This window comes from Barbus barbus (genome assembly GCF_936440315.1).
Source record: "Barbus barbus genome assembly, chromosome: 11".
Taxonomy (NCBI): domain Eukaryota; kingdom Metazoa; phylum Chordata; class Actinopteri; order Cypriniformes; family Cyprinidae; genus Barbus; species Barbus barbus.
Window position 1 is genome coordinate 10,891,827 of NC_136739.1, and position 22,009 is coordinate 10,913,835.

Genomic DNA, 22,009 nt, shown 5'->3' on the forward strand with positions numbered 1-22,009 from the left:
CATTCATAACATATTTTTTTACATCAATAATGACATATTTTGGAGAGGAAATGAAAATGAGACTTAATGTTATAAATCAGGATCTGACTGAAATTTGATGCTTATGAAGCAAGACTAAAGCAACGTACCTTATACTAATGTACAAGGTACAAAGATTGTTTGTGTTATCATGAATAACTGTGAAGTCAAATTACTTGTAAGTGTAACTTCCTTAGCCAATAAACGTGAATTGTGATTGTGAAGTTCCGCCCTCCCCTGGTGAATGATACACGCCTCAGTATCCTGCGAGGAGCTTCAGATGCGGCGAGAGAAACGCTCAACTGAAGAGACAAAGAGCTGCCTCACACACTCACTCTGAGGGTCTGAAGGACAGGACCTGGCCGTCCCTGCGACCGTTTGGCCATTTTTGTCTCATTCTCTTGAAACGAGCTCGATACCGCTGGAACGAGTGAGCTTTGGGTTTGGGAAGGAAACCTACTGTAAATCTGGCTGTCTGAGGCGCGTCCGGTTGAACTAATAACCATCAGTTTGGCTTGAACACACAGGCTCTTGAGCAATGTAATCTAGTTAAGTTGTATATGTTCTGCTGCAGAGCAGACAGAGGTGGAGAAAAATCTTCCAGGTGTTGAGAAAGCATGTACCCATCAGTTGTTGAGCAAATCGCTGGACAGAAGGATTCGCTCATCTGTGTTTGGACTGTTCATCTGTGATGAGACTGACGAAAAATCATCCACAACTTTGAGCTGGGGTTTGTGAAACTCAAATTAACAGATGAGTGAAGACCGAGCTGCTGGACAGCGCCTGTGGAGAGTTCCCTGCATCTCTGCTTTCAGACCCAACAAGCAAACATGCATCGTTACACCGTTTCAGAAAATAAATAAACGACTTTCCCTTTAAACTTCGCTTCAGTCTGAAATGCTACGCATGTAATGAGAAGAGAGGAACAATCCCTGTACGGTGAAAATCGGTAAGATTATTGTCTTCTCTTCTTATTCTTCATATTTTAATTAGACAGGGGCTATCCTCATAATTTGTGCTGACTATTTCTCAGGGCACTGTAAGTTGAGTTTTGAAAGGCAATGTTGACGATAACACTTTATTGTAAGACTTTATTTTAGGGTCTCTTAACTAGTTGCTTATTAGCATGCATGTTACTAGAATATTAGCAATTTATTAGTAGCAATTAAGCACATATCAATGCCTTATTCTACATGACCTTATTCTACATCCCTAATCCTACCCAATACCTTTAACAACTACCTTATTAACTATTAATAAGCAGCCAATTAGGAATGTATTGAGGGAAAAGTCGTAGTTAATAGTGAATAAGTGTTCCCTATTCTAAAGTGTTACCCACTTTAGTATAGGGATCAATTCTCACTATTAAGTAGTTGCTTATAGCATTCCTATTACCAAAATATTGGCTGTTTATACCTATAAAGCACATATTCTGCAAGACCATATTCTACATCCCTGATCATAGTCATATAACAACTATTAATAAACAGCAAATTAGTAGTTTATTGAAGCATAAATCATAGTTAATGGTTTGTTAATAGCGAGAACTGGACCTTAAAATAAAGTGTGACCATGTTGACTACAAAAAAGGCTAACACTTTATTTAAAGGCGTTGTTGTTACACGTTACATGTACTATTAAAATACTATTACTCTTAGTTACATGCAAGGAACCCTAATCCTAACCCTAACCAAATAGTAAGTACATGTAGTTAATTAATCTTACTCAGTACTTAAATGTATAATTAACAAGGGCACCTTAAAATAAAGTGTAACCCAAAAAAGTCGGTTCCCCGTTACTGGCCAAGATACAGTAAATATTTTACAGCTATAACAATGGAATCTGCTGTCCATTAACTCTAAGTTGTTGTTTATTTCTGTCTTAAGTACAAAAGCTATCTTCCACAGCAAAATGTAAACAATGAAGCAATTATGGAGCAAAGGCAATTAATAAAACAGCCAATGAGGAAAAAAGCCAAGAAAATTGAAAGCTATAACATTTTATTTTACAGTGTCCTGTTGCGCGTACTTACTAAAGTAACAACTGTAAATTATGCATAATTACAAGCAAGTAATCTCAAACCTGACCCTAAACCTATAGTAAGTACAGTTTGTAAGGTAATATTATGCACTGCTTATTTGTATATCAGCGACATCTTGAAATGAAATGTAACCTATAAAGCTACTGAGTAGGCAAACATCTAATTATTCAACAAAATAATATTACTATAAATCATGTGAAAACTGACATATCAGCCTTTCAGTTAAAAAGTACATTATAATGATAACCTTTGTTGAAATGTAGTGAAATGATGATGAAATGTACTAAAATGTAGTGTTTTTTATTGTTTACTCACCAGCAATTAATGATTTATGAATTATACTAAAAAAAATAAATTAATAAATGCTGCAGTACTTACTGAGATAAAGCCTATGTGACAACTTATTCATGTGACAACAAGCTTTGGTCTTTTATGCTTTTGTTTTTACTTATAACATCTTTATCCAGTGAAAAGGTCATGACATGTCTAATGCACTACTAAAATATCAGACAGTCAAGTTTGCTTTACTTCTGTCTCTGCAGGATAAAAATGTCTGCTCTTCGTAAGAAATTTGGAAGCGACTATCAGGTAGTGACCACCACATCTTCCAGCCATCAGAAAGACAAGAGGAGGAAACGACAACGATTTGTCGACAAGAACGGACGATGCAACGTCCAGCATGGAAACCTGGGTGGGGAGACCAGCAGATATCTTTCAGACTTATTCACAACTTTAGTAGACCTCAAATGGCGATGGAACCTCTTCATCTTCATCCTCACATACACCGTAGCCTGGTTATTCATGGCTTCAATGTGGTGGGTCATCGCATATATAAGAGGGGACCTAAACCGAGTCCACAATGAGAAGTACACACCATGCGTGGCCAACGTCTATAACTTTCCCTCTGCTTTCCTTTTCTTCATTGAGACAGAGGCCACTATAGGATATGGCCACAGATATATCACTGATAAATGTCCAGAAGGAATCATTCTCTTCCTGTTTCAGTCCATCTTGGGCTCCATAGTGGATGCCTTTTTAATAGGCTGTATGTTTATTAAGATGTCTCAACCCAAGAAGAGGGCAGAGACTCTGATGTTTAGTGAAAACGCAGTCATCTCAATGCGCGACGGCAAACTCACGCTAATGTTCAGAGTGGGAAATCTGCGCAACAGCCATATGGTTTCAGCCCAGATCCGGTGTAAATTACTCAAGGTAAGGGTCTGCCTTTTGTCCACTTAGAGTTTATGGGCTACATTACATTTTTGTGTCTGTGTTACAGTGCAATTATACATTTAAGTACTGAGTAATATCAGTAACTACATGTACTTACTGTATGGTTAGGATGGTGGTTTGGTTTTATGTGTACTAATAGGTTTAACATGGATATTATAACAAATCTTGTGTTTTCAATACTTATTTTAATTAGTATTGTTGAAAAATGGAATTGACCACCCCAAAATGAAAATTCTGTTATCATTTAATCACCCTCATGATGTTCTAAACCTGTCATGTCAACTTATTTATTTAGCACCTTATTTAATACAGAATGTTTCAAAGCAACTTCACCGTAATAAGCAAGAACATAACAGTGTTACTGTTGTAAAGCTATTCAGTTATAAAATGAATACAGTTCAGCTGTAAAGCAACTAAAAAAGACAATAGTGTCATTATTCATCTTAATTTAGGTCCTGTAACTTAAAACTTGTGAGACGTTCTTTTGTGGAACATAACAAACAATATTTTGAAGGACATTTTTGGTACCTATTGTCTTCAATTGTATTTTTTGTCTATACTATGGATGTCAATAGGAACGAAAATGGTTTGAATACTAATAATCTTCAAAATATATTTTATTATGTTCCATAAAGGGAAAAACGTCATACAGGTTTGGAGCAACATGAATGTGAGTAAATTATGATATATTTTAATTTTGTGGGGGGCATATGTTTCAAAACATCTATACCTACCGTTGCTTTCTACAGCTGCTAAACTTCATTAATATTATTATTGTTGTAGCTTGGCCTATATTTACATGAAATACATGAAAGACGTGTAACATGGGCACTGTAATGGAAAGTGTTACCCTGCCCTCTGTTGTTCATTAACATAATCAGCCAGCACTTGGTTGTGAATCATGACATTCTCTCATTTAATTAAAAATAGTTCAAATAAAAGAGGGCGAGAAAGAACCTTATTTCACTTTAATGTTATAGATTTCAATTAGAAAAGCATAAGAGACTGTTGAAAAGTTCATCAGAAAATAGGTTCGCAATCCCTACGTCTGCCATGTTTCAGTTTAGGCCTATATTTTAGTATGCTGGCCAGAAATGCTGCCAAAATTCTTGCTGCATAGTGTCTTGGTAACTTCTGATCGGTATAAAAATAGCATTTATTTCTTTATTGTATATTTTGAGCTTTAATTTGATGTCCTACCTGTTTTGTCCTTTGATGCCTGACTGTCTATCCTCACAGCTCAATTCACCGTACAGTATGTAAAGCAATTTTTACGCCCCATCTCCCCTCTTTTCGCTCATGCAGTCCCGACAGACACCCGAGGGTGAGTTCCTCCCCCTGGATCAGCTGGAGCTGGATGTGGGCTTTAGCACCGGAGCGGACCAACTCTTTCTCGTGTCACCACTCACAATCTGTCACGTGATCGACACCAAGAGCCCCTTCTATGAGCTCTCACAGCGATCCATGCAGACAGAACAGTTCGAAATAGTCGTGATTTTGGAGGGTATTGTTGAAACGACCGGTAAGTTATTCTGTCTGCTATTTTTAATCATGCATTGTCTTAAGCCTGGATTGCAGTTAAAAGTATTATTTTGATGTTGAGTCAAAAAGCCTCTGAAAGTCACAGGAATGGTTTTAGTTTTAGAATTTTCTGACGTTTTACTCAACCTCAGGCCATTCAAGATGTAGATGAGTTTGTTTCTTCATCGGAACAGATTTGGAGAAATTTAACATTACATCACTTGCTCATCAATGGATCATCTGCAGTGAATGGCTGAAAAAAAAAACCCACAATAATCCAGAAGTATTCCATACCACTTCAGTACAGTTAACATATTGTGAAGCGGAAAGCTGCATGTTTGTAATAAACAACTATGTATTTAACTTCAAACCTTTTTATCTTCAAATTTATACTGAAAAGTCATCTCGCCTGAATCAGGAGAGAAATATGCAAAGACCAAGCACTGTTTACAAGCAGCGGATTTTAATTTTAATAAGCAGTGGATTTTAATGTGAGAAGACAACAGGGGATGGACTTCACATTATTCTGAATTAAGGACTGATATTTTGGCCAGAAGGGACAGCTTTAACTAACTATTACCTATGACTTTTGCCTGTATGAACTCCTAATTTGCTGTTTATTAATAGTTAGTAATGTAGTTGTCAAGTTTAGGTACAGTATGGGTAGGATTAAGGGATCTTATATATGGTCATGCAGAATAAGGCATTAACATGTGTTATAAATATAATAAACAGCCAATATGCTAGATTTTATCAGCTGTTTAGACTCTCATTCTGATGGCAACCAGAGGATCCATATTTGAGCAAGTACTACATTCTCAAAATCTGTTCTGATGAAGAAACAAACTCATCTACATCTTGGATGGACTGAGGGTGAGTACATTTTCAGGAAGTGCTCATTTTTGGGTGAATTATTCCTTTAAAAATGGTGCAGGGAAAAGGGAGGGACACTGTACTATTTATTCATTTAGAAAGACTACCACATCCTATTAAGGCGACTTACTAAAACAGAAATCAAGGGGTATCTCACTGGCCTTGAAGTGCAATTGATTGTGTTATATTGATCAGCAATGAAGTGTAATTGTAAACATGCTGTTTGTGGAGGTTGGTAAAACCAGTGTGTTGTCAGTGTATATCCCTTAGGATAAAAAGCAACATTTTAAAAATCTTATGGCCTATTTTTTAAAGCTCTTTTTTTTAAACACAGAGCTCTTTTTTTATAATCATATTCTATTTATTATGGATAAGTTTCATTTTGGAAAATGATCAAGTCTTGTTGGATATTGGGAGGTGGAAATATCACTACAGTTGGCCAGCACTATGAGGTTTTGATCTAGCAATGTATAACAAAAATCTTCATCCTACCATACAAAGAGAGTATATAAAGACAGTTAGAAGGGCCTTTAACCCAATTTCTGGTTCAACATAACAGGCAGTTCCATCCCAAACTTACAAGTTCCATCATTTACCCATTTGATGTTTCCAGAAACCATAACATTGCAAACAGCATTGCAAGGTTGCATGGGTGGACCTACAGCTCTGCATAGTTTCTGTTAGACAAATGCAGTCCACATAGATTCATAAAAAAAAAAAAAAAAAAGCAATATAGTGAAAGTGGTAACTGGTAATTAGAAATAGACGCCAAGAGGAAATTCCAAGTCTGGACTTATTTCATATTGTTCAACCTGCTGAAGTCACTAATGTCCAACACTTTCTCTCCAGCATTTCTGCTGGAGACTCATGTGGCATGAGCACAATACAATGTTAATAACTGATGAACAGTGAAAGTACAGAATCCCAAGAGTCTCCAGTTTTCTGGTGGCTGTAACACTGTTTCTATGGCAACCCACTTTGAATCCCCCACCTCCCTCCTTTGTGTTTCCATGCAGCCTTTGAACGTATGATTACTATGAAGTCCTGGAAAGTGTGTGAAAAGCACTTTTTCCTTAGACAGACAGAGCTAACAGAGGGAGAGGACGTGGATCAGACAGAGCACAAAAAGATGCTAAGAGCCTGAAAGTCTGCCTTGACACTGGGTTCCTATTAAACAGCTCAGGGTAACAGAAAATAGGAACTATTGAAAGTTTGTTTCATATTAGAAGTTTCTATGGTCCGAACAGAATAAACTCAACCTAAAAAGAATATGTTATTTCTAAACAGATATATATCCAGTATTGGCAGTTGAACAGATGTGTTAGTTCTTCATTGTGTCATTTCCAAAATATCAGTCTTTAAATATTTTTAGTGAGTAAATATTGAGCAATAAAATGTTGACTTAATTTCAGCGTACATTATACAGTATGTGTACCTCAAAATATTGAAAGATATTAGTCTATAACACAAATATACATCGGCCAAGCCATACCTGCCCTCTAGGCATTGGAATTTAATGCTGAAACATATTTCAGACAGCCACTATTAAGATTGGGGAGAGTGTATATGTGAAATAGATGAGTGAACATTCATCAACATCAAACCTCACTCCTTTTATCACTTGAGCATTTTTTTTCAAGGAGAAGTCTATTTTGAGAGTTGCCAGTTCACTCAGCAAATATTCCTGAATAGTTCTGACACAGCAACAAAAACGTCAGAGGCAGATTTATGTGCCCGTCATGGTGATTTGAGAAATTTTATCAGTGAATGCAGAATCTCTCCAGCAGTCTGAAGCTTTAAAATAAAACTACACAAACTATTTTAAATTTCATGAAACATCTGTACAGACCTGGAAGGCTGTCACTGATGAAGATTCTCCAGTGAAATCAAGCATTTTTATTTAGGATAAGTTGTGTAAAGTTCAAGGAATTTAGAAGAACACCTTTCTGTAACTGTCATGTTTGAAGCTGAGCTGCATGCAGTTGTACTGCTAGCTAAATTGTCACTGCAGGTTAGTTAAGGCTTAGTTTAAAGACCTATTTGATGTTTGTCATCGTTTTATTTTTATCACTGGGGTCCACTTAAAGTTAGTCAAGATTTGTCACTTCTTTAACAATAACTTTAGTCCAAATGTGCAATCCAAACTGTTGACATCAGGCTGAAATGATCAGGGACTTTATTAAAAAACACATTCTCATTAAGGAAATTCAGGTGCAGGAACAGTACAAGGTTTGTTAAACTTGACGACATTATGCTGTTTTCTATTTACCTCAATATTTTTGTGTTATTTTTCTGATATTTTACGTAAAGTGGGGTTCCATCACATGCATGCACTATATTTATATATATGTGTGTGTTTGTGTGTCATAAGGGTCTTTAAAAAATAAAGAATAAATAAGCTTTCCATTGATGTATGGTTTGTTAGGATAGGATAATATTTGGCCGAGATACAACTATTTGAAAATCTGGAATCTGAGGGTGTGAAAAAAAAAAAGAAAACAATTCTAAATAGAGAAAGTCACCTTTAAAGCTGTCCAAATTAAGTTCTTACCAATGCATATTACTAATCAACAATTAAGTTTTGATATATTTACGGTAAGAAATTTACACAATATCTTCATGGCACATGATATTTACTTAATATCTTAATGATCTGAAAGAAAAATCTATAATTTTAACCCATACAATGTATTGTTGGCTATTGCTACAAGTATACCCGCGCGACTTAAGACTGGTTTTGTGGTCCAGGGTCAAATATAGTAAATACATGTGATATGATGCATGGTTTTAAGCCAGTTATGTCTATCTTTTGGTCTATTGTGTATTAGTAGAAATATCAGTTTGCATTTCTAATTTCAACTGAGATCTGATCTCACCATAAGTGAGATGGTTCATATACACACACACATACAAGTCACTATTATTTGTATAGCGCTTTTAACAATGCAAATTGTGTCAGCTTGATATGAAGCTGGGGTATATTTGTAGCAATAGCCAAAAATACATTGTATGGGTCAAAATTATAGATTTTCCTTTTATGCCAAAAATCATTAGAACATTAAATAAAGATCATGTTCCATGAAGATATTTTGTAAATTTCCTACCGTAAATATATCAAAACTTAATTTTTGCTTGGTAATATGCATGACTAAGAACTTCAATTGGACAACTTTAAAGGCGATTTTCTTAATATTTAGATTTTTTTACATCCTCAGATTACAGATTTTCAAATAGTTGTATCTCGGCCAAATATTGTCCTATCCTAACAAACCATACATCAATGGAAAGCTTATTTATTCAGCATTCAGATAATGTATAAAATCTCAATTTCGAAAAAATTACCCGTATGACTGGTTTTGTGGTCCAGGGTCACACACACACACACACACACACATATATATATATTCCCTGTGGAGAACAAAAAAGAAGAAAATCTCTAAACTATTTCTGTTCAATGTTTTCACTGTTTGTTATTTAAACACCAAAATCTCTCTTAATATATTCGTGACAGATCAGTTCTGTTGAAGTACTGTTGACTAATTAGATTCAGAACATATAAACGAACACTCAACGAGAGAGAGAGAGAGAGAGAGATAGAGAGAAATGATGTCTCATGTCAGGTGGACCATGGAGCCAGATTAGTCTCAATAATATTTCATGCAAAGTATATGATGCACACATGTAGCTAAATTCACATGCATAAAAAAAATTCACGTGCACCACAAAATAAAAAATATTAAAATAATAAAAATAAAATAAATGAATAAATCTGCAAAGATGTACTGGGAGAAGCGCGATTATTGGACGACTGATTGTCATTTCCGAAAGGCAAATATTCCCCTTCAGAGTCAGAATCGGCAAATAACATTTGCAACACATCCTCACGGTACAACTTTTTATTAGCCATTTGGATATTTTCTCTCACAAATCTCACACTTTACTCGCACGCTATGAACTGAACTGCTTCCGCATCAATGACACGATAGCTCACTTGCTCTGCTATTTCCTCGAACAGTTTGAATAGGAACATGATGTAATTTTGGTCTGTAATCGAAGTACTACATGAGAGAGAGAGAGAGAGAGAGAGAGAGAGAGATGCAGAGCAGGGGACAAGAGGAATAGGATTAAGAACTGCTGCTTTAGAACACTGATTTTATAACTTGTGAATCCATTAGAAGACATAATTGCGATTCATATATGAATACATTTTTACGTGCACCCCTAGTTTTCTCTTCCTCTTCACTAAAGCAGCGCAGCGTGGCCTCACCACTTTGTTGCATGTTCCCGGGGTTTTTCTGGGTTTGTGACGTCACAAACCCAGGAAGTAGCTCTTTGTAGTGCCTACGAGTCATTTTTGTAGGCATTAAACTGCCATAATTTTAAAAGACATCTCCGTTTGCATTGAACTTTCAGCGTCGTAACTTTGCAGATATTGTTTATGCTCAAACAGCAACATTACTTTTACGGTGCACACAGCGAGGAGAAATGAGAAACACGGAGACAAGGATAAACTCAAATAAACAGTTTTTTATCCAACTCAACAGGGCAATATAAGGCTGGGCAGACACACAGGAACACCGGGAGTAACGAGTAGACCAGACGAAAGCTAACTGAACAGACAGGAACTTAAATACACAGGAAGAAACTAGATAAGTAATCAAACACAGCTGAACGGAATCATAATCAAACTAAAGGAGGACAGGAAAATAACCATATAAGGACACAAGAGGCGGGAAACACACGGCACAGGACTGACAATTACACACTAACTAACGTTAAAAAAGCGAAATCGCATTCAACCACACCTTTAAAATTGGATGAGTTTATTACTGAATCTGAATTTGCAACCCAAAATACGTGTGAACTACCTTGGATTTGTTTGTTTTTTTCCTCACGTTATTTTTTTATTTTTATTTTTTTATTTTTTTGTGAACGTGAATATGTAAACTCTACATTCTCAGCCATCTATTAACATTTGAAACTTTACAGAGGAGCACATGTCATCATTTACAGGTTAATAGTGTTTTAATGGTCTCATCCTCACATGGCATGTCACAGACAACCCACAGTCAAAGTTCAGGTTAATCAGCACTTCTGTGAAGAACTACTTTTCATACTGTAAAAACCTTATTTTGTTGTTGTTGTTTATAGATAACCTAGAAATGTGCCTAATGCGGTACCTCATTTAACTAATTTAAATTATACAGGACATGATGCACATTTTAGCCTAAATAAACTGCTAATATACTGCCAAATAAGAGGCTCACTGTTTGAACAGTTTTTATTAAAAGTGACTTAGGTAAATTGGTCTCAGAGATAAAAACAAAAAAATAAACAAACAAAAACTGTAAAATATGTGGTAGCTATAAAGAATACAGTACTTAATGTATAAATTAATGTTTTACTAAATTAAGAGTCAGTTCAGATGGCTGTGTTAATTGTTTTGAGCACACTGATCTTTGTTTGGAGATGATTAAGAATAACAGTAATCTGGTGAGAAAGTTATGAATACAGTGAAAAAGATTCAGATGTTCTTCAGCTCATTGGCTTTGTGATGGGCTCATACATCTTTTATCCATGTGTTTCTTTTCTTGGATTATAATTTGTGTTTGCATCCATTGTGTTTGAATCCATGCTGTTTGTTTGTATTTTCCATTAAACATATCCCAGCATTTTGTGTCCCTGTCCACATTATCATTTCATGAGGAGGATTTCCCGCTTATTTTCTCTGTGAAGGATATTGATGCTTTTCTGGAAGGATGCAGCCCACAGCAAAATCCCTTCACAAAGAATCATCAAAATCCTACTAAATGCAGAGTGTAAATTTAGCCCTGTTCTCAGATCAGACTGATAAAGATCTTTATAAATACAGACTGTAAGCTTTGAGCTTTGCCCAGCTGTTCTGCAACCAGTGATAAGGAGTTTCATGAATGATGAAACCAATGGGCAGAATATACCACATTGTGCTAGCAAAACCATAGCATGCATTATGGATATGCAGAGATGAGCTAGTAGCCCTTGAGTGCATACACTGTAAAAACCCTTTCAGCTAAGACAACTAATTTCATTTGAGGAAACCGATTGCCTCCATCTATTTAAGTTTAGAAACCAATAGTAATGAGAACTTTTAAAATCTTTTTAAACAAAGTAGCATCAATATAGTCTTAATGCTCATCCTTGAACCACAGGCTCTAGCATAATGTTTACCCACAAAACGCAGACATAACATGAACTCTTTTAAGCCCCAACATAACAGAACTACATAACACTGACAGATTTCCCCCTAATCTTATGCCAGCTAAATAAATAAATAACACTCAATTTTACTGAACTTAATATTTCATTGAACTTGTTTCATTTGGTAAATTTGACTGATGTGCTATTAGCGTTAAAATACCAAATTAATTACTGCTTACTGTCACTGGATAATTGATATACAGTATTTAATATTACAGAATGACTACAAACCATTTAATACAAACCATTTAATTCAATAGTTTAACTTTTTTTGTCTAATATATTTAGCTTTAACCACAATCGCTGTTTTAGACAGTCTGTGCTGTCCCAGCCCCTAAAACTGCTGGTCATGATGAAGAATGAACAGGCCCTAACTGACATAACAATGGAGACAACTGAGCAGAGCAGTATTTTGTGTTGTGTTGTGTTGTGTGTTTGTGTGTGTCATTTCTCAAGTGAAAGGGGCTTGGTAATTGTGTCTTTAGGGATTTGCCATGGCTAGGCTGAATGGTGATAGATTGTTTGAGGGCGTGAAGTGGTGCATAACCCCATGTGAACCCTGTTTGGTGAGGAAAAATATCATCCAAGGATCTGTCACAAACAGAAAGAGAGAAAGATAAATAATTGGCTCAGCAGTGCAGCTGATGTTGTTCTGTTGTATAAATGATTTGTTCTGTACAGAGTTCAGGGACGGGCTCATGGAGTTTTACAGTCATAAATGTTGTGATTAGCCCACCTGCACTGAACATGTCTGAACACTCAGTAATCCGTCAAAAAGCAGCAGCCTTTTATGATCTACATTAGGCAAAAAATTATAATAATGAACACACTTAAAAATTTACAGTTTTTTACATACAGACAAGAGAGTAGTAAAGTGAAAACCATGTCACACTTTAAAAAACACAACAAATTGCCTTATATTTGTAGTAGGGGGATGATCATCAAGAATTAAAAAAAAAAATGTCTTATGGACAGATGAATCAAAAAAGTGAAATTTTTGGTAAATATCAAGGTTGAGCATGCATGGTGATGTTATAGGCACGTTTTGCTGCAACAGAACTCGGAAGCCTTCACTGAAGGAACTACAAATTCTACTCAGCATCTTAATTTATGCTTGACAAATGTTGCTGAACTGAAGCCATTCTGAATTCCTCCACAGCGATTTAAAACAGTCATAAATAACGTCCCAGGTTACGTATGTAACGTCTCGGTTACGCATGTAACCCTCGGTCCCTGATGGAGGGAATGGAGACGTTATGTCGTGATGACATTAGGGGATTCACTTGGGAGCCTCAATCATCTCTGACTTTAAGAGAAAACGGCAATGAATATTGGCTAGTGGATTTTGCATACCTGAGCCACTCCCCGTGCATACGGGTATAAATAGGCGACAGGTGCATCCACTCATCAGGTTTTCCGCTGAGGAGCCGAGAAACTGATCTTGAACACAATCTTGAACATCGCACCCAGCGATGGTTCAAGATTGTGGCATAGGGACATAATGTCTCCGTTCCCTCCATCAGGGAACAAGGGTTACATACGTAACCGAGACGTTCCCTATCTGTCGGTCAAAACGAGTTCTGTCGTGACGACATTAGGGGTCCATGGAAAGCGCCACAACCTGAACCCCATCACAACTTTATGGCATTGCAAATGTGTGACAGACAAATGTCAATGTGAGAGTAGTCCGGTCCAAGCACAAGGCACTCTTCACTCACCGAAAATGCTTGGAAGTCCCCGACCCTCTTGATGGAAGTGAGCTCGGTCAGGAGCGCTGTCCTAGCAGACAGGAACTTCAGCTCGACTGAATCCAGCAGCTCAAAGGGACCCCTCTGAAGTCCAAGCAGAACGATAGAGAGATCCCAGGAGGGCACCAGGGGTGGCCTAGGAGGATTTAGCCTTTTGTCACCCCTCAGGAACCTGACGATGAGATCATGCTTTCCCAGGGACTGGCCGTTCAGTGCAACGTGATGTGCTGCGATAGCAGCCACATACGCTTTCAAGGTGGAGGGTGACATCCTACGCTCGAACCTTTCCTGCAGGAAAGAAAGCACTACTCCAGTCATGCATCTTCAGGGGTCTTCTTGGCGAGAAGAACACCAGATTGCGAACAGACTGAACTCTAAGACAAGAGCTCGCCTCGTAGAGAGGGCTCTGGCCTGAGTGAAAGTGTCTTCCACCGCCGGTGGACAAAACACTCAAGTCTGTCACGTCTTGATGTACGAGACAGCCGCAGTGTTGTTCGTGAGGACCAACACCTGCTATCCAAGCAGCAGGATCGCTGCAAGGCTAGTAGCACTGCCAGCAACTCAAGGCAGTTGATGTGCCAAAGCAGTCGAGGCCCTGTCCAGAACCCCAAGACTGCCTGCCCGTTGCATGTAGTGCACCAGCCCGCACTGGAGGCATCCATCGTGACAACGACATGCCGAGACATTTGTTCTAAGGGTACTTTGACCCGTAGAAAGACAAGGTACGTCCAGGGGCTGAATGAGCGGCAACGCATTGGCGTGATGGATACGCGAACTGTACTGCGGCAACATGCCCATCTTGGGACTCGGGAGTGTAACCTGTGCTGAAGTGGTCCCATTTGAAGCAATCCGAGCGGCGAGACTGTGGCTGCGGATGCCATATGCCCCAGGAGCCTCTGAAAGTGTTTCAGTGGTACCACCATCCTGCCTCTGAAGGGTCTTAGGCAGGTCAGCATGGGCTGGGCACGCTTGTTGGTGAGATGCGCCACCACACTCACAGAGTCTACCGCTATACTGAGAAAAGAGTTTCTCTGCACGAGGGAGAGCTTGCTCTTTTCCCAGTTGACCCGAAGCCCCAACTGGCTGAGGTGCCGGAGCACGAGGTCCCTGTGATCGTGCAACTGTTCTCGCACGCGGGCCATGCTCAAGACAGTTGAGGATCCTGATGCCCACTTCCCATAACGGGGCAAGCGTGCCCTCCGTGACTTTTGCAAAGACACGAGGGGACAGGGAGAGCCCGAAGGGTAGGACCCTGTACTGCCAAGCCCGACCCTCGAACACAGACCGACGGTCTGTGTCGAGGGCGAATCGAGACATGAAAGTAAGCATCCCTCATGTCAACCGCTGCAAACCAATCCTGGGGTTGGATGCATCTGATGATGTGCTTCTGCGTTAACATCTTGAACGGAAGCTTGACAGGGCCCGATTCAAGACTTGCAGATCCAGGATTGGCCGTAGGCCACCTTCTTTCTTGAGTACAATGAAGTAAGGGCTCTAAAACCCCTGCTTCTTATCGGCTGGAGGGACCGGCCCGATTGCATCCTTTGCCAGGAGGACAGCAATCTCCTCAGGCAAGACAGGTGCATCTCGGAATGCCACCGAAGTCTCGAGAACGCAGCTGAACTTGGGAGGTCGCCTGGGGAACTGAATCGCATAGCTGAGTCCCCAAAAGCCACGCCCCCAAACTCCGTACAAGTGGTACCAAAGGGACAATCTGAGTTGAGATGGATAGCGCAGAAGGCATCGCGTTCTGACTGACCACAGCAGAACTCCCCGCGTCCCCGGAGGGACTGGCCAGAGATGCGTGGAGAGGCATTGTGTCTTCCAACCCCAGTTTTTGGCCGCTGGCAAGAGGGGACATCGTGGGCGAGAGTGAGGAGGCATTGCGTTAAACATTGTCAGCCCACGAGCCTGAGAACCCGGAGGAAAAGGAAATTGCTCTTTCTTTGACAATGTGGATACCGCTGGCCCTTGAGCCAGCAGCGGAAACAGAATACATGATTCTCCACCCGACCCTCCTCCGGGGGAAGGAGCGGCACTGTCCTCGCCGTCTCCTGATAAAGAGCAGCTCCAGGTTGCCCATGTCAGGGCCACTTTATTGCCACCCTGGACGATTTTGGGGTCGGCTGGGGCACGGGGGGTGCCGCACTCCTGCAAGAAGCTCGACGCACCGGCCTAGGTTATGATTCAGCATGGGGTGGAGCAGCTCTGGAGGATGCAGCAGGGCGCCCACAGTGACGAGCAGACTGGGGGCTGGCCCGTGACGGAGCGGTGGCAAATGGTGCATCACACCGCGATGTGTTGGTGGCCTCAGTCTGCTTCTGCACTGCTGAGAACTGCTGGACACAGTCCTCGACAGTGTTGCTGAACAGTCCAGCCTGGGAGACGGGAGTGTCGAGAAAGCGCACTTTGTCGACATCTCAGCCAGGCTGAGCCATAGATGACACTCTTGGGCCACAAGTGTGGACATCGCCGTCCTGAGGGACCGCGCTGTGACTTTCGTCACCCGTAGGGCAAGGTCAGTCGCCAAGCGCAGCTGCATCAACCTTGGATTGTACTACCCTCGTGCATTTTAGTGCCTTGGCTTGGTGTGCTCACAGGATAGCCATGGCATGCAGGGCAGAGTCGGCTTGGCCCGCAACATGGCAAGCTTTGGCCGTGAGATCGGTCCTCAGTTTACAGGCTTTAGACGGGAGACGAGGACGAATCCTCCAAGTGGCGGCGTTTTGCAGGCACAGGTGCACCACAACCACACTCTTCACCTAGGGAATGTCAACGTACCTCCTAGCCGCCCCGCCATCGAGGATAGTGAGGCACAGCAGAATCACCGGGGAGTGATGCACCTGTCTGATGAGTAGATGCACCTGTCACCTATTTATACCCGTATGCACGGGGAGTGGCTCAGGTATGCAAAATCCACTAGCCAATATTCATTGGCGTTTTCTCTTAAAGTCAGAGATGATTGGGGCTCCCAAGTGAATCCCCTAATGTCGTTACTACATAACTCATAGTGACCGACAGGGAACGAGACGCTGCATCACAAAATGCTTTGGGAATGGCCCTGTGTTCCCACGCTCTGAAATCAGTCCAACGGAATGGCGAAACATCACAGGCGGGGTGATGTAGAGACCAGAGAGCTTAAAAGCGCATCTGAAACAAGCAATGTTAGCTTCTGAAAAGTTTAAGCAAGTTGCTCACAGGGATGCAGGAAGTATGGCAGCGCGATGCAGCGTCTCGTTCCCTTGGGGAACCATGGTTACATATGTAACCTGGTATGTTCCCCTTCAGGAACTCGAGCTGAGTTGTAAAAAGCTTTGGGAACGAGAATGCCTACGTCACCATACTGACAAATGCCTGTCTAGTGTGAAATCATGGCGAGCACAGCTAAGACAGATGCACCTGAGAGTCTGGAGTGGTACCACACTTCTCCTTGCCTCAAGTACAGCGAAAGAAACTTGTACCAATGGGTATCACCCCTAATGACTGACCACCCAAAGGGATGTGGTATGCAGATATGGCCGCCACGAACACTCTAAAGGTGGAGGGGGGTCCAACCTGCGGAGTATCGTTCCTGCAGGAACTCCATAACTTAACCAACTGGGCAGTTAACTGGGAAAAGCTGACGATTTCTGCACCAAGAAGTGAACACAATCCAATTCAAGGACAGTTTCCTCATTGAGGGAGCTTTGGACTGGAGGGCCTCAGGGGCCACACCCACAGCTTCCACAACTCCGAGCAGGGGTGAAAGATTGGTACCCCCCCCCCCCCCCCCCCCCCCGCCTGTGAGAGCAGATCCTGCCGGACGGGAATCTCCCATGGAGAGTCTTCTAGAAGGGCTACCAGGTCCGCAAACCATGGACGGCCCGGCCAATACGGGACTACTAACAAGAGATGAACCCCATCCCGGCGAACTCTCTCCAGAACACCCGGGAGCAGAGCAATCGGGGGGAAGGCATACAGACGAAGCCTCGGCCACGTCTGCACCATGGCATCCAGCCCCAGTGGAGATGGATGAGTCAGAGAGAACCAGAGGGGACATTGTGAGGTCTCTCGAGACGCAAACAAGTCCACCTGGGCTCGACCAAACTTCTTCCAAATCTGCTCCATCACCTCGGTGTGGAGCTTCTATTCCCTGGGCCTCAGCCCCTGTCTCGACAGGATGTCTGCTCCTCCTCTAGCACGCCAGCCTGTACAGGGAGCGCGAGTGCAGACCCCCCTGGCGGTGGATGTAAAAGACAACTGATGTGTTGTCTGTGCAAAATAGCACATGATGGCCTCTCAAGTCTGGGAGAAATTGTTTCAATGCTTGAAATACTGCCAACATCTCCAGGCAGTTGATGTGCCACGTGAGATGGGGATCTTCCCACAGACCTTGGGTGGAGCAGCCACTCATTACCGCTCCCCAGACCATGAGAGAGGCGTCCGTCATTAATGTTACGTGACGACTCGGAGCCCCCAACACGAGGCCTTGTGACAGGAAACATAGTTTGTTCCACATGTCTAAGGCCCGTAAGCCTAGCCGCGTGACCTTGATCATGTGGAATCTCATGTACAACAGGCCAAAAGGTATCACTTTGGACACAGCTGCCATCAGACCCAACAGTTTCTGAAACTGTATGAGTATGCAGATCCCCTGGAATCACAGAAGAGCCAGAGCAGCATCCACATACTTGTAAACATGCAGGGTGAGAGAACAAGGCCGAAAGGAAGAATCCGATATAGGTACGCTTTGCCCCCGAAAGCAAACCTCTAGAACTTCACGTGTTGAGGAAGGATGGATATACGGAAGTATGCATCTTGAAGATGAAGTACCGGTTGTAAAACCCAGACTCTCTGTCGTGAGGAGGGACCACCTCGATGGCCTCCTTCCTCAAAACAGTGTCCACTACTTTTTGTTCCATGACCAGAGCCTGTTCGGGGCCCACCAGAGTGGGAAATACCCCTGCTGAATAGAGGTCTTTCGCCTCTTTCTACAGTGCACAGGACCCATTGTGACACATTTAGCAGAAGCTTCCATGCTGTCAGATAGTCTACTAAGGGAATCAGTCTCTCGAGACTGACGTGTGGTGTGCTTAGAGCGGCAAGATCGGTACCCTGAAACGGAGGACCGGCAGGGGACGCCCAATCTAGCTCCTCTGGAGACCTCCTAGGAGGTAACAAGCCTCCCAGAACCGCTACTTTTCTGGGTGAATGCTGAGAGTTGTGCTCGCTGGAGACCGCTGTGCCCTGAAGCACCAGGGGTGGCAGGGATAACGAGACGATCTCCTGAGGGCACTGAGGAGAGACGGACACCATATGCTGAGGTGTACATCACTCTACCCAGAGGGGCCCACCCTCAGAAATCCTGGGCCATAGGCATCAGGACCTTTAAGTCGAAGACTATCTAGTGAGAATGATGGTCTGCAGATCCGCCTTCTGCTTATAAACCTTCGACCCGGGAGTGCCGCTCTGACTCCAGATATTCTGGGGGAGTACGAGAAGCGACGCTCCCCGAATGAGGAGCTGGAACACGGTTGGGCCCAGCAGCCCCTAGGCCTGTGTCCAGCATTGGAAAATGTCTGGGCCTTAGGGGTGATGCTGCAATGGAACAGATAGCCTGCAAGCATGTGTCCCACCTTAGACATCGCCCTATAACCTATTCATTCAGCCCCCTAAATAAGGGCAAAAGAGCTGGAATGAAAAAATGGTTAAACCCATGCTCTCAACACCTCGGTGTGGAGACAGGGAAAAACCAGAGGTCCCGACATGGAGGTTGTGATAGAATGCTATGGCATGCTTTTTCTAGTTACAACCTCCACCAACTCCTCATAAGTCTTGTAATAATGTGCTGACCACATCAACCTCCTCGGAGGAAGAGAGGTAAACACCGTGCTCTCCCAATTTTATATCCCAAGAGAGTGCTGTATTAGAATGTTAGGGAGGAGAAAGGGGAGCCCGTCTCCGATTCCTGTGCTCATTAATATATATATATATATATTATATATATATATATATATACAGACAGTATATATCCATAATATATATCTTCTCAACTTCTCAAAGCCAGAGGAATATACATCATTTAATTCCTCAGAATAATTCCTCAGAATTAAATGCAGCCAAACAACCAGACAATTGAACACGGTTTGATTATAATATATTATGCAATATAAAAGAATGATGAATAACAGCATGCAAACGCATTATACATTTGCACGTGTTTGGGGGAAGAGAGAGAAGAAGAACCTCCCGCAGCATTATTTTTCTGCAGACCCGTAATGCCGGCAACGTGCGAGCCACTCGATTCTACTTTGCATAAAATTTTCATACCTCGAGAAGAAACCCCAGCGGGAGCAGAGCTAAACATCTGTAAGGTAATATGTAATGTAAAGGAAAACAGGTCAATTTAGCTCAAAGGGAATCATTTAAGATTTCATAGGGCATTTGAACAGAATAATTAACCCTCGCATTGAGTTTCTCAATGAGGCTAAAATTTGTATTAAATGCACCAGCTCAGCAAAAATCTGGAAGTTACTTGCTTCCATTGCCTTTGTGTTAAGGGATTCCCTTTTGTCGTCATTGTTGCAGAAAGCGGGTTTCCCGAGGTTGCTGATTGGCTGACAGTTCAGTGGTCGTTTGTAGTCTTGGGAAGCCAATCTTGGGCGCTGGCTGGAGATGGTTTCAGAGTCAGTTGCTAGTTGAAGTTTGAAGCGGGTGCAGTCGAACTGGACTTTGCAGCAAACTTAACTTTTGAACACGAAACTCAACGGAAAGAAAAGAAACTAAAGTAAAAGAATAAAATTATGTAACGAGACTAGGTGGTTTTTCTTCTCATCGTGGTAGCAGCTGGCGTGCAGGCCGAAGCACGCTGGAATAGCACTCAAAAAACACAGAAATTAATGACAAAAAGCATGGCTAAAAATTAGAAGAGCAGAGAGGGAAAGAGAGGGATTTGATGGTGTCCTGAATTTTTAAACTCAGCTTTTGGACCCCTCCCAACTGGTGTGTTGACCAATTAGACCTTATCTTAGCTAGGGGTGTTGCTCTGTTTCTCCCAATACATAAATCATGTATCAGTCACATGGTCTGAATTTTACTTGCTCTTGCAAAGTATACTTTTGGATGCGATTTCTATAACCAGAATATGATACATTTGACAAAGAATTAATTGGAAGAAACGTTTTAAGCAAGAAGATTCAAACACACACATTCTAAACATGAATATGAACTCTTAGGCCGTTCAATTAAAAATAAATTTATACATAATATGTGAATAAAACATGATAGGCTAATGTGTGGGTTACATACATAAAATGGAGTTATGCATAGAAGTCCTTTTAAGATGATTTTTCGTGCATATGGAACAGTCTCTGTGAAGTTCTGTGTAAGACATAGGGACATAGGAATTTCAGAAGGGTCTGTGTCTTCTATGTGGGGGAAAAGTAAATCTAAGGAAGCTCTTGATTTCTATCATGGAACACATGTGATGGCCATCTCTTTGACCATCAATCTTGATTACTTGCCCCCAAATTTGACAGTCTCCTTCCTGAGTTGGAATTATCAATAAGTGTTCCTTTTTTTTTTAATGTTGCAAGCTGCTCACTGACAGAGTTGGTTGGCTCGCTTGCTTCAGACGAGCTAATTTGATTCTCCTCTAATTTGCTTCAGACGAGAATCTGATTTATGACGTCCTGTTACAGCCTTGGGGCCCCTCTGGAATTTCGGCTCCTCATGTTTCGATGTTCTGATCGAATCTTAAATTTGTCTGATTTGGTCTCTGATATCCTACACATCTAAGGTAATGCATTTTCATTAGTACACTTTGGGGTAATATGAATGAACACAGGTAGCCCCCTCAAGAGCTGACTGTGCGTGCTCAGCTCCGAAACAAACCACATGTAAATTGCGTGCATCCCCACTGCTTATTATAGCGAGGGCAGGGAAAAATGAGCGATCTAAAATGCAGAAAGCTTTTCATATGCAAAAGATTGAGATGGCGAGTACTCAATCTCATCCACAATAATGCTAACAACATCAACCTCCTCGGAGGAAGATTGCTGCAGCACAGAGCTCTCACTCAAAAGGGGAAGAGACCGCACCACGGGCTTCCAAACCCAGAGAGAGTGCGCAGTGTTGGGAAGGTTACTTTGGAAATGTAATAGGTTACAGATTACAAGTTACCCTACTCAAAATGTAATAATTAGTGTAACTTTTTAATTACTTTATTAAAGTAATGTAACGGTAATGTGATTACATTTTGATTACTTTTCTAAATTTCTAATGTTTAAACTGTTAATAATTTTAAAACATGTAAACCAGGCAGGGTTAACCTAACAGTAGTACTCAACACTGATAACTG

At 41.4% G+C, this 22,009-nt stretch overlaps 1 protein-coding gene across 1 annotated transcript in view; it reads left to right on the forward strand.

Moving 5' to 3' along the window:
• Positions 1–296: 296 nt before the first annotated feature.
• Positions 297–22,009, forward strand: part of LOC306876761 (G protein-activated inward rectifier potassium channel 1-like) — a 63,089-nt gene continuing 41,376 nt past the window's right edge. Inside the window, exons 1-3 of the mRNA XM_079428161.1 lie at positions 297–967; positions 2,602–3,271; positions 4,598–4,814. Of these exons, the coding sequence (XP_079284287.1) occupies positions 930–967; positions 2,602–3,271; positions 4,598–4,814 (925 nt within the window). The 5' untranslated portion in view covers positions 297–929. The remainder of the gene's footprint in view (positions 968–2,601; positions 3,272–4,597; positions 4,815–22,009) is intronic.